This window comes from Hyla sarda, chromosome 4 (genome assembly GCF_029499605.1).
Source record: "Hyla sarda isolate aHylSar1 chromosome 4, aHylSar1.hap1, whole genome shotgun sequence".
Taxonomy (NCBI): Eukaryota; Metazoa; Chordata; class Amphibia; order Anura; family Hylidae; genus Hyla; species Hyla sarda.
In genome coordinates, this window is record NC_079192.1 from 382,074,994 (window position 1) to 382,089,106 (window position 14,113).

Consider the following 14,113-nt stretch of genomic DNA (forward strand, 5'->3'; position numbering starts at 1 on the left):
TATCTCAGCTTGTATCCCAGGCTTAAAGGGGTATTCCAGGCCAAACCTTTTTTAATATATATCAACTTGCTCCGGAAAGTTAAACAGATTTGTAAATTACTTCTATTAAAAAATCTTAATCCTTCCAATAGTTATTAGCTTCTGAAGTTGAGTTGTTGTTTTCTGTCTAACTGCTCTCTGATGACTCACGTCCCGGGAGCTGTGCAGCTCCTATGGGGATATTCTCCCATCATGCACAGCTCCCGTGACGTGATATCATCATTGAGCAGTTAGACAGAAAACTTCAGAAGCTAATAACTATTGGAACGATTAAGATTTTTTAATAGAAGTAATTTACAAATCTGTTTAACTTTCCGGAGCCAGTTGATATATAAAAAAAAAGGTTTGGCCTGGAATGCCCCTTTAAGGTTGTTTAACTTTCCGGAGCCAGTTGATATATAAAAAAAAAAGGTTTGGCCTGGAATACCCCTTTGAGCCTGTTTAACTTTCCAGAGCCAGTTGATATATATACAAAAAAAAGTTTTGCCTGGAATACCCCTTTAAGGTGGCCAAACAGGGTATTAGAGCCTCATTGTAGTTGTATAGTTTCCACAATAAACTTCTCCTTTCACTCTAATATTGGAATCACTTACATTTATCAACATTACATTCTCACATAGAAAGTCTCATTCAGTTCCAAAATCTCCTTAGTAGATATTATGGAATACAGAAATTCGGGCTGAGCAATTTTTTTACATTGAAAAGTTATGATATTCTGTCTACAATTTCAGGCTCGAAGCAGTGAATGTAACAGTGACAACACCAATTTTCTTTGTATACATCAGCAGTCAAAAAGTGACCTAGCATAAGAAAAAGTGTTAAGAGCTGTGTAAATATTCTCAGCATCAGACAAGACATAATGTTTGGAGCGTGGAAGTTGCTTCCGAACATAAGGTATAATAAAAACATGAAACTGCTGTCATGAAAAGAGTAGCGCATTGCATAAATCCCATATTTGGCTGTTTTAAGAAAGTTATTGTATATAGGAAATGCTGTGTTGCATGTCATGACTGAAAGTATCTGTGAAAGTTTTATATTTAGGGGTCTGTCCAACAAAAATGGGAATGTTCCTCATTACTAAAATAAAAATGGGGGACGTCCACATGATACTAGACCAGGTCACCATATCCCAAAAGGGGCAATTCATTTTTGCCTAGCTTTTTCCATCTTTTCAAACTGAGACTGGTAAAATAACCTTTAGAAATGCTTTTGAATGTTTTGGGGCTTTTAGAGAAGAGGAAAAAAGGGGTCATACTGTGCCCCACATCAGTCACAGATAAGGTTGGTTTTCCAAAGAAAAATTGGGCTTCAAACCAAAAATGATTGATGGCCTATCCTATAGGTGAAGCTGAGCTGCAGTAAACAGATATGGCCACTGTCATCTGCTTCTGTAGGAGCCCCTCTAAACAGATGATCAGCAGGGGAGCCGGGTGTTGGCACCCAGTCAATCAGAGGTTGATGGCCTATTCTGGGGTTAGGATATCAATGATTTTTGGCTAGAAAACCTCTTTTATAATTTGTATTATTCCCTTTGAAAAGATTTCTTAATACATTTCTTTTGTTTTACTCCCAATAAATGTATACATATACATATTTTTTTTATTATTATTATTATTATGGTTTAATAGTTGCATGTAGTAGATTGATAACTGGTGAACATACATTATAGCCAAAAGCATTAGAGACCTGAACCTCACACTCATATGGGGTTCTTGTCTCCTCATTCTATAATCTAAATAAAAGTGGTCCCCAATTTTTTGTGTGGTGGACCACCGGTGAATGGCGGGACCATGGGTGTAGCGGTGTGGGTGGTGGGATCAGATGGTATTAACCGGGGGCAAGATGGTATTATCCCCTAGTATTCGTGATGCCAGTGTGGTTTTAGGGTTCCTGAACACCACACGCCCGGTTTCTCCGCTATCCCAGTTGCTGTTAGTGAAATGAGAGTCCACAACCAGTTATGGTCAAATGGAGGCTTTACTGAGTATAAGACAGATGCAATTATCTTCCCAGCCAGATTCCCAGAGAGGTGGCCAGGAACCCAGAAGGACCTCGCAGCTTGCTGGGACCAATTGCACTTGTAACGATTGTACTTGAGACAATTATCTTGAGGCTTGACTATTTTCAGGACTTGACTATTTGTAGTGACAGCAGATATAGACTTTAGACATTACTGGAATGACTGTAGCTTTGTGGTCTTTCAGATGCTGGTCACTGGTACTTTTCTCGGTAAAATAAAAGAAGAGAGTGAATTGTAATGGCCGCCCCTTTATATAGTGGGGGGGCTGGACTAAAGCCCATTGGTCAAGCTGTGGGTCTTAGGTTAAGCTGGTGCTCTCTGGGAGAACATGTGACAACAAATCACGTGACTGCATAACATAACATGTGACATACCACAGGTCCTTGAGACCTCCCACAGGTCCTTTAGACTATCTAAACACTGACTACACATAAGGTAAGATAAATAACATTATAGAAACAACAGGGGGAGACTCTGCAGGGGAGCCCCCAGGTCACTGAGGGACTCAACCTGACAGGGCCTAACTATAGTGCAGGACCATGTCCTGTACTGGGACATTACATTTGCTTTGGCTCTGTAAGAAGTTCGCTCTACTATATTTTAAATCATGGCTTCAATAATAAGAGGCTATTAGATGTTAGGGGGTAACATTTCAGTTCATCTAAAATGTGATCCATAGGGCTGAGGTCAGAACATTCAGAGTCATCTTCAACAAATATCACTGTATGTAGTATTAGGATGTTCACTCAATAGGCGCAGTTCAAATCAGTCATTCTTCCTTCAGCAAACTTGGCAGGAAGTATCGCCTTGACATTTGCCAATTCTAGATTTGTCCATCAGCCTGAAAACTTGTAAAATGTTTCCGCTGCTCCTGGTTGCAATTGCCGTCTACTCTACACCATAAAGCTCCAATGCTTAGCATTGCACATGGTGATTCTAGAATTGTCTACGGCTGGAAACCTGTCTGTGAAGGTCCAAATAAACCAATACTCTGCCCCTAGACATCTTATCCCCTATCCTTTGGATAGGGGATAAGATGTCTAGGGATGGAGTACCCCATTAACTTGACTTCAAGAGAGAGTCGGGAACTTTTCATTGAATCTTGTACCTCAGCATGAGATATTTCTATAGGACAGATCACTTTAGAAATTCATTCTCAGATTATACAGTTGATAACTTTTTTATGCTTCTGAGCTGTTCTCTAATAGAAATTCCACTTCTTAATAACAACACTTGTCCAGGCCATAAAGAGGGACTATGTTGGAGGAAAAGTGGCATCCTATACAATCTATGAGCTTTTCAGAATGGGCAATTCTATCGAATGTGGTTGCATAGCTACTGAGGGAAGTTGTTCGCCTTGGAGCTGAAATTGTCAAAATTGTCAAACGCCAATTGTCAAATTGGCGTTCACATATAGTTTTCCATGTAACATATATATTTCCATGCAATATATATCAGCTTAGAATGGAAATTCCCTTGCTGATCTGGAGATAATTATTTCCTGTATCTATTTGTACATTTGCTGGGAAGTACAATGTTCATAAAGTAGTCAGTGTGTGAACACTCCTCTGCACGCAGGTATACAGAATATATTCCTGCAGAGGCACCATGTGACTAAATAAAATAAATAAAAATAAATGAATAAAATGAAAATAAGGCAATTCTAAATTTTTCATACTTTGTATCCTCGGGTATCCTACAGTAAGGTCAAAGACAATGTTAGTACAGTTTGTAGCCTCTTACTGAGACGAGAAGACAAGTGAATCCTCAGGGTTCTTCGGGGCCACACGATAACTGTTGCAGGTTGCAGTTTTTGTTAAAGGGGTATTCCAGGAAAAAACTTTTTTTTATATATCAACTGGCTTCAGAAAGTTAGGCTGGGTCCACACTACGTTTTGTCCCATACAGGAGCGCATACGGCAGGGGGGAGCTAAAAGCTCGCGCTCCCGTATGTTACCGTATGCGCTCCCGTATGTCATTCATTTCAATGAGCCGACCGGAGTGAAACGTTCGGTCGGCTCATTTTTGCGCCGTATGCGCTTTTACAACCGGACCTAAAACTGTGGTCAACCACGGTTTTAGGTCCGGTTGTAAAAGCCCATACGGCGCAAAAATGAGCCGACCGGACCGAACGTTTCACTCCGGGCGGCTCATTGAAATGAATGACATATGGGAGCGCATACGGTGACATACGGGAGCGCGAGCTTTTAGCTCCCTCTTGCCGTATGCGCTCCCGTATGGGAGAAAACGTAGTGTGGACCCAGCCTTAAACAGATTTGTAAATGACTTCTATTAAAAAATCTTAATCCTTTCAGTACTTATTAGCTTCTGAAGATAAGGTTATTCTTTTCTGTCTAAGTGCTCTCTGATGACATCTATCTCGGGAAACGACCAGTTTAGAAGCAAATCCCCATAGCAAACCTCTTCTAAACTGGGCGTTTCCCAAGACGGGTGTCATCAGCTAGCACTTAGACAGAAAAGAACAACCTTAACTTCAGAAGCTCATAAGTACTGAAAGGATTAAGATTTTTTAATAGAAGTAATTTACAAATCTGTTTAATTTCTGGAGCCAGTTGATAAATAAAAAAAAGTTTTTTCCTTGAATACCCTTTTACTTCCTTTTTGAGTTCCTTGTTTGTTTGTTTTTTTGTTTTTTGCCTTTTAACAACTTGTTTAGTGCCTTTATAGTTCTAAGTTTTATTCCAGTTTCTCAAATATTTGCGCAGAGAACGAAAAGGATCTTTATGTGGAGAATGGGCAGTTCTGTGCAAGAGGAGATTGTGTGGGAAAAACTGTGAAATAGTCCATTGTGTTACGAGAAATGCACGCAACAGGAATGTGTACTGCACAAGGGGAGGAAATGTACAGCCAGTAACTATAAAGCAATATATAGTCATCTGGAAAAACAGTGCCTTATAAGTCCAGGAGAGGATGTCAAGAGGAGGATCATAGGGCCTATTACATGATGAAGTATACCTACTTTTATTTATCAAGTGATCTATCTATCTAGATATGGTATCAATGTATATATCATCTGCCTTAGTATCTTTACTAGCTTCGAACAAGTTACACATTTGTTATCATTTTTCTTGCCATCTAATGTTGTATTTTTATTTATGTCTCTGTACAGGATAGAAGAGCTGGAGTCCTCGGAAAGAAACAGGAACCACAGAGATGAATCTACAACTATTTACAGGTATTATTTAGAAATAAGTTTGAAAAATGGGAAATTGGTTACAAAATTCTAAAACCATGCCATGTATTTCCATACCGGAATCATTAAACCAGGCTGGTGAGGCTATGGCTATCTGCATTGGGAGCCTTTGCCATACAGCATTTATTTGTCTGGTAAAATGATAGGCAGCTTGACAAAACCTCATTACAGTCAATTGGTTCCCTCTAGAGCTATTGGTGTCCATCATAGACGCGAAACTGCCTTCATTTTCATATTATCAGAGAAAATAACAATGCAGATGTGAACGAGGACAAAAGAAAGAACCGGGTAACATATTAACAAGCACAAGCTTAAATAACCCTTCTTCCCACCAAACACAAAGCAAAATATCATCTTCTGTGACCCCGGATTAAGAACTAGCGTCTCTCTCGTAAACTGTAAGCATTCCAGCCCACAAATGAGTCTACAAGGGTGTTTCTAAACAGAGAAGCATAGAGACTGTGCTGCCGCAGAAGAGGAGGCTCTGGCTCAATTTACATATTCATTGTCTGTGACTTCACATCCTAGTGAAATGGAGTCACAGACAATAAATATGTAAATTGAGTGGGCAGAGCCCCGCCCCCTGTGCACGATTCCCTGAATTTAGCAGATGATCTTCTGGGGGACATATCTCAGGACCTACTGGACATATTTAAGTAAGTGGCCCAATGTTGAACTCCTGTTTGTCCACACTATAACCCAGTGTATTGGGTTTAGTGTGGGTGACCAGGCTGACAGTTTGCCTTTAATTTATACAACATGCATAGGATTGCTGTGTCCTAGGTCTTTCATTACCTTATTGGGGGCAAAGTTTGTAAAATACATAAAGTAAAAAATACATTACAGTGTACCTGTCAAGAGATTAAAACACACACACACACATATATATATATATATATATATATATATAGTAGATATGAGATAGATAGATATCCAAACAAGAAACCAGCAGCACACAGGACTAAGTGCAAAAAGTAGCATGTGCATGCGTCGTGGAGCAACATAAAACCTGCGCCATCTTGCTTATGGGAAAACTGCCCATACGTCTGATTGGCGGACTCTGCGCAGTTGTGCACTGATTCAGTACCCATGCTCTGTACAGTGACACGTGAAAGTAGGTGGCTCTGTTGGGTAAGTGCAGTACGAGTTGTAAATATATAAGAAGAATTCTCAAGCACATCGGCACTGTTATATATATATGCACTGGGAAACACAACTGTGAGTCACCTCAATATCACGGCACATCAGTATGAAGTATGAACACATGATGCAACAATGCTTTATGATCTTGTGAATATGTTTTACTGTTTTTTATTGTATACTATTACCTTTTACACTGTATGTTAATTATACAATTAAGCAATTTTGTAATTTACTGAGCACATTTAAGACTGCACTGTGGGTCAGTCAGGTGAGCTTGAAAATGGTGACGAGAGGTCGCAGAAATGTCGCTTCTGTATACACTGATATGATGCAATAAACCTTCACCGATTTTTTCGCACTAAGTCCTGTGTGCTGCTGGTTTCTTGTTTGGATATGAAGTTGTGAGCCATTTACCAAGGTTTACAACCAGCGTGCACCATTTTACATCTTCACTTGGAAAGTTGTGCTGCTCTTCTGAGATTTTAGATAGATGGATGGATGGATTAGAATGATCATGTAAGGTCATTACCAATATAGTTTCTCTCGCTTTGTCTAGGATTGTTACTTATGTCATGGACGGCTTTATCACTGGACATCCATTGGCCCGAATCTGAAATTATTCTCCAACCATACAGCTCTTTTTCCATAAATTGTTCAGCGGAAAAAATCATTGTATGGAAACATGACGATCACTTGATTTTTAATTCCCATCTGGACTTTGACAAGAAAACGTTTACCAATTCAATTGTTCTGAACAATGTGACGGGTCAGGACACAGGATTGTACACTTGTCTATACAACAGTTCATTTTACGATGAAAAGCAAGAGGGGAAATCTGTCTACATCTTTGTTCCTGGTAAGAGCATTCGTAGAATTTGTACAGATTTCTACATTTGTGACAAAATGCATTGGGGTCTACAGTGTTTGCATTCTGATACTGGGATATGGTAACAAAACAGGACTATTGCAGTAAGGTACCACTGTGGAACCTCTCTGAGGATGGATACCATAGTGACCTTCTTCAGTTACCTCATGAGCACTCCGGATTAGTTTTCTTTAATTTCTCTTCTAACTATAAAACCTCCTCTCATCTTCTTCTTGCCCCATTAATCTATACTTCTACATTCATTCAGGTTTTTCTGTGGGTCTTTAGCCATTGCCTGGTTTGCTGCCTCCATGAATTGGCACTGTATTTTGCATTCCCGAAAACTCTACATCAGAGCAAGCTAAGTCCTACTCCCCTAAAAACTGTTCTTTTAAGGCAGTGGTCTCAAACAAGGGGCTCTTTAGAAGTTGCCGTTGGCTGTCCAGGCATGCTGGGAGTTGAAGTTTTGCAATATCTAGAGTGCCACAGTTTGAGGGCCACTGTTTTAAGGCTTTCTTTTAAAGGGGTTGTTAAAGTTTGAATCACCCCCCTTTTCCCATAAAAAAAAATATGTAAACAAAAATAAATATAAACATATGTGGTATCGCTGCGTGCGTAAATTTCCAAACTATAAAAATATAATGTTAATTAAACCGCATGGTCAAGGGCGTAAAAAAATTACACAGTGCAAAATTGCGTATTTTTGGTCACTTTGTATACCCTAAAAACTGTATAAAAAGAGTTCCAAAGGTCCCATCAAAACAAAAATGGTACCAATAAAAAGCTCAGATCACGTCCACATATGCACAAAAATAAAAAAGTTATGGGGTCAGAAGAGGACTTTTTAAACATACTAGTTTTCGTGCAAATAGTTATAATTTTTAACCCCTTAAGGACGCAGGGTTTTTCCGTTTTTGCATTTTCATTTTTTCCTCATCACCTTTTAAAAATCATAATGCATTCAATTTGCACATAAAATTCCATATGATGGCTTATTTTTTGCACCAACAATACTACTTTGCAGTGAAATTAGTCATTTTACAAAAAATTCCACAGCAAAACGGAAAACAAAATTCATTGTGCGACAAAATTGAAGAAAAAATGCCATTTAGTAACTTTTGGGGGCTTCCGTTTCTACGCAGTGCATTTTTCATTAAAAATGAAACCTTATCTTTATTCTGTAGGTCCATATGGTTAAAATGATACCCTACTCATATAGGTTTGATTTTGTCGTACTTCTGAAAAAAATCATAACTACATGCAGGAAAATTTCTACGTAAAAAATTCTCATGTTCTGACCCCTATAACTTTTAAATTTTTCCGCATACCGGCCGGTATAAGGGCTCATTTTTTGCGCCATAATCTGAAATTTTTATCTGTACCACGTTTGTATTGATCGGACTTTTTGATCGCTTTTTATTCATTTTTTTCATTACATAAAAAGTGACCAAAAATACGCTATTTTGGACTTTGGATTTTTTTTGCGGTTTAAACCATGTGGTTTAATTAATGATATATTTTTATAACTCAGACATTTCTGCATGCGGAGATACCACATATGTTTATTTTTATTTTTATTTACAATGGTTTTTTTTATGGGAAAAGGGGAGTGATTCAAACTTTTATTAGGGAAGGGGTTAAATGACCTTTATGAACTTTTTTTTGCAGTTATAGCTCCCATAGGGGGCTATAACACTGTACACACTGATCTTTTACACTGATCCCTGCAAAGCCATAGCTTTTCATGGATCAGTGTTATAGGCAGTCGATTGTTGAAGCCTGTATCTCAGGCTTGGAGCAATCAAACGCTGATCGGATACGAAGGAGCAAGGTAAGGGGACCTCTGCTCCCATGCTAGCTGATCGGCACATCGTGATTTTATCGCGATAATCCCGATCAGCCCGACTGAGCTGCCGGGAAGCTTTCATTTTTGATCACTGCGTCTAAAGGGTTAATAGCACGCGGCACAACGGTCGGTGCTGCGCGCTATTATCCCAGGGTCCCGGCTATCATAAGCCACCGGGACTGACCCGGTATGACGCGGGGTCATGGCGTGACCCCGTTTTAAATACCGGGACCGGGCGTAGGGCGTACAGGTATGTCCTACGTCCTTAAGGGGTTAACAGTAGTAAACAAAATCAAACCTATATAAGTTAGGTATCATTTTAATCGTATCAACTTACAAAATAAAGATAAGGTGTAATTTTTTGCGAAAAGTGCACTGCATAGAAACGGAAGTCCCCACAAGTTACAAAATGGTGTTTTGTTATTTTTCAATTTTGTACCACAAATAATTTTTAAAAATCTTTTTCTAAAATTACTGATGTCATTACAAAGTAAAATTGGTAGCCCATAAAACAAGCCCTCATATAGTTCTGTAGGTGGAAAACTGAAAGCGTTATGATTTTTAGAAGATGAGGAGGAAAAAAAGAAAGTGCAAAAATGGGAAAACCCTGAGACCTTAAGAGGTTAAAATCAACTCCTACTCTATAAGTCCAGGCCTGTCAATGTATGGGTGGACCATTAATTTGAAAAGCCATAATATAATGCCACATGGCCACTGCAAAAGCGATGTGTAGCCAGGCCTTCTCCTACTAAAAACAGCTAATTACCAATGGTTATAGAAGATAGAAACTTGTTTTTAAAAGGGGTCGTCTTGGTTAAAACCCCTTTCTATGTACATATAAAGAGGTGAAATAGATTTACATTACCAGTATGTAATTCCATAATTTACCATAAGAACTGTGAATTTATGGAACAGTTTTCCTCAGGAACTGCTCAACTCAGAGCATGAAGAGTTGAGGGCTTCAACATGGAGTTAGATACATTCCTAGCACAAAATAGCATTAGTCCATATGCAGAAATATAGAATGACGCCGCCTCCCCTTCTTTGACTCATACTCTTCATCTCTTTGGTTGAACTTGATGGACACATGTCTTTTATTAACCGTACTATGTAACTATGAAGTGTAATATACAAGGATGCTTCTTGAACAATGTCTAAAAAGATTTCTTATCTGGTTTTTATCACAAAGATCCTAATATGGTGTTTTTGCCGATCAAAGCCAATGATGAATTCATATTTGTGCCCGGGAAGAGTAAAACCACCATTCCCTGCCGTGTAACCAACCCCAACACAAGCGTGACTCTCCATGAGAGGGCTAGTGATGACGAAATTCCGTATCCTTACGACAACAAGAAAGGCTTCACCGGGCATTTTGATGATAGCAATTATCATTGCAAGGCTTCACTTGATGGAATTGAAGTCAACTCAGATCCCTATTATATCTACACCGTAGAAGGTAAAAATTGTATTTGTATATTATTTATACTATTTATGTACATAATAAGTATATTATGTTATAACATGAAAGATTATGTTCATTCAGGTAAAACAGTAAATGAGCAAATGAGGCCCAAAAGTGGGTAGTGGGTAATGCCAAACAATACCACCATAAAGGGCCTAAGAAATAATTTGAGTAGCCCTCCTTTTTCTGTGTTTCCAAATGCTACATCAACTTTTTCTGATATATGTCACTTAGATCTGAATCTGAATTAGTGTAGTTCATAATATAGTGTCTGTACCTGTGTTTGATGGTGGTCTCGCAAATCTTATGTGATCTTTGCCCCAATATTCAATTTTAGCAGCATACAAGATGACTGTTGTCTCAGGCTTTTCCCAGGTTGCAGTGCAGCCTGAGACATCACTAGTCAAGTGTTAAAATGGGTGGAGTCACTGCTGGGAGGGAGTGAGATCATTCTCCACATGGCTGCAGGGAATTGTAATTTCAATCACAGCACACGTGCAAGGCAGCTCATCTGTGCTGCATTAGGTGGGATGGCTGATGTGTGGGAAGGAGAAAAGTTACCTCATGCTTAGGCTATGTTCATATGATAGAATTACCATACAGAATTTTGCATTGGAATTATGCATGGAGATTCTGCAGATTTTAGTGGGGTTCTTCTGCACTGTGCACACAGCAGAATTTCCGCAGAAATCCCTATTCCAGATTCCGCAGAAAGATTAGACATGTCTATTCTTTCTGCGGAATCTGTACGGAAATGCATTGCTTTCCATGAGATGGCGCATTTCCAAAGGTTCCTTGCACTAGCATGTCCTGCAGGTGCTCCACCGTCTGTGAAATGTCCACACAGAGATTTTCCACGCGGACATTCCCCATGTGAACATGACTTTACAAACAAAGGATCCTGGGACTTGTATATGAAGGCAGGGAACTCCAACAGGAAATAGAAATTTCACAAAAAGAAAGCAGCAGCATTATGGTGGACTCACAACACAACCCTTTAGCTCCAAGAGAAGCACGGATCCTTTCTAAGCATGTCCATTACTGTCTGGCAGGTAAGTACTAAAGTCACCTTATGGTGGACAACCCCTTTAACCCCTGTAACACTTTTCAACAATATTTGGGTGATCCCGGAGAACATCATCAATGACCAATCAATCCTGCATTGCAAAACTAATTTAGAATTGGTGTTATTTTGGTGTTATTTATATGAAATTATTTCTAGAACATATGTTATGCATCGCCTCCTATACAGCTTTCCCCTTCTGTTTACTTTTTAGTGACAGACCACCTCAATGTGACTGTGAAAGCCACAAATAGTATTGTAAAGAAAGGAGAGGATATCACTATTCTCTGCACAGTGATTGAAAATGAAATTATAAAATTTACTTGGGACTATCCAGGACTTAAGGTATGTATAACAAGTCATCATTTCAGCAAATGCTGCACATATGCTAATCGAGCCCGTACATATGGTGAAGGAGCCACAGTAACCACATAACGTAGTCAAATATGGTATTTTGTACTTGCTGAAAATCTGTGGCACAGTAAACCAGTTTACCACAAATTGCCAAGGATGCCAGGCAAGAACAGATGAATCACAATGTTACCACATTTACAATTATTCATTATTTTCCTGCAGATCTTGAGGCATAATCAGTGCCTATTTAATCATTTAATATAATTTTGTTGCATTGTGGGTAACTAGCTCTGACACATAGATGACGTCTTACCTCCAGACCCCAATATTTAGTCCTTATATTGTTGTATATTGTATATTCGATTAAACAAATGTTTTGTTCTAACACACTGGTCGAGAATGACGATTGAAAATGCATTGGAATTCTGGACCAGTTCTACGCCAAAAAAAATTACTTACACGCCATGTACCTTTAGTAATAGGACTTAGTAATAGAGATTTGACACCATGTGCCAAAGTTGGTCTTAGCCTAGTCTAGAAAGTATAAAGATGTGCAAGGTTTATCCAACAGCCTAGGCCACTGTGAAATTTACAAGGTCTATAGATTTAGTATAGCTAAGCCAGAATGTTTAGAATCCAGGCACTACAAGTTTTCTAGTGTGAAATAAAGTGCAATTTGGGTGCATTTGCTATAGTAAATCTGTCTCCATATCCTCTCCTATACTATAGATATTTGTCTAGAATGCTATTTGGGTATTTGAGTTGTCTTAAATTGATTAACCCCTTAAGGACCACCCGTTTTTTTACGTTTTTGCCCTTTTGTTTTATCTTCCTCACCTTTTAAAAATCATAACCCTTTCAATTATGCACCTAAAAATCCATATGATGGCTTATTTTTTGCACCACCAATTCTACTTTGCAGTGACATCAGTCATTTTACCCAAAAATGTACCGCGAAACGGGGGAAAAAATCATTGTGCGACGAAATTGAAGAAAAAAATGCCATTTTGTAACTTTTGGGGGCTTCCGTTTCTACGCAGTGCATTTTTCATTACAAAATTTATTTTGTAGGTCCATACGGTTAAAATGATCCCCTACTTATATAGGTTTGATTTTGTCGTACTTCTGAAAAAAATCATAACTACATGCAGGAAAGTCTATACGTTTAAAATTGTCATTTTCTGACCCCTATAACTTTTTTATTTTACCGCGTATGGGGCAGTATGAGGGCTCATTTTTTGCGCAGTGATCTGAAGTTTTTAGCGGTACCATTGATCAGACTTTTTGATCGCTTTTTAAAAATTTTTTCATTATATAAAAAGTGACCAAAAATATGTTATTTTTGAATTTTTTTGCACGTATGCCTTTGACTGTGCGGTTTAATTAATGATATATTTTTATAATTCGGACATTTGCGCACGCGGCGATACCACATATGTTTATATTTATTTTTATTTACATTTTTTTTTTTTATGGGAAAAGGGGGGTGATTTGGACTAATAATAGGGAAAGGGTTAAATGACATTTATTAACCTTTTTTTTTTTTTTACACTTTATTTTTGCAGTGTTATAGCTCCCATAGGGGGCTATCTCACTGCACACACTGATCTTTTACACGGTTCACTGCAAAGCGTTAGCTATGCATTGATCAGTGTTATCGGCATCTCAGGCTTGGAGCAATCAATCGCCGAAGTGACGTGCCAGAGGAAGGTAAGAGGACCTCCGCTCGCTTCCCAGCTGATCGGTACACCGCATTTTCACTGCGGTGGTCCCGATCAGCCCCACTGAGCAGCCGGGAAGCTTTCACTTTCGTTTTAGACGCAGCATTCAACTTTGAACACCACGTCTAAAGGCTTAAAGGGGTTGTGCGCTGCCCTGCCTTTCGGAGCTCCGCTCGCAGCGTCCGGAAGTCCGCTGTCTTTGGTTGAGGGGGCTGGTGTCACGTCACGAGGGGTCTCGCGTGACGTCACAAGTGGGCGGCCGGGCACACAGCGTTCGGAGTAATGAACTTCTGGACGCTGCGAGCGGAGCTCCGAAAGGCAGGGCAGCGCACAACCCCTTTAATAGCACTCGGCACCGTGATTGCTGCCGCGCGCTATTAGCTTCA

At 39.2% G+C, this 14,113-nt stretch overlaps 1 protein-coding gene across 4 annotated transcripts in view; it reads left to right on the top strand.

Annotated features, from left to right (window-relative positions):
• Positions 1-14,113, top strand: part of PDGFRB (platelet derived growth factor receptor beta) — a 160,638-nt gene that overhangs the window by 92,975 nt on the left and 53,550 nt on the right. For 2 of the 4 annotated variants that reach the window (XM_056516972.1, XM_056516971.1), the window contains exons 2-5: positions 5,190-5,255; positions 6,973-7,272; positions 10,317-10,583; positions 11,867-11,997. In XM_056516972.1, coding sequence (XP_056372947.1) covers positions 5,234-5,255; positions 6,973-7,272; positions 10,317-10,583; positions 11,867-11,997 — 720 coding nt within the window. In that variant the 5' untranslated portion in view covers positions 5,190-5,233. Of the gene's footprint in view, positions 1-910; positions 934-4,947; positions 5,030-5,189; positions 5,256-6,972; positions 7,273-10,316; positions 10,584-11,866; positions 11,998-14,113 lie in introns of those variants that run through there. The other 2 variants (XM_056516974.1, XM_056516973.1) reach the window with 2 other exon arrangements.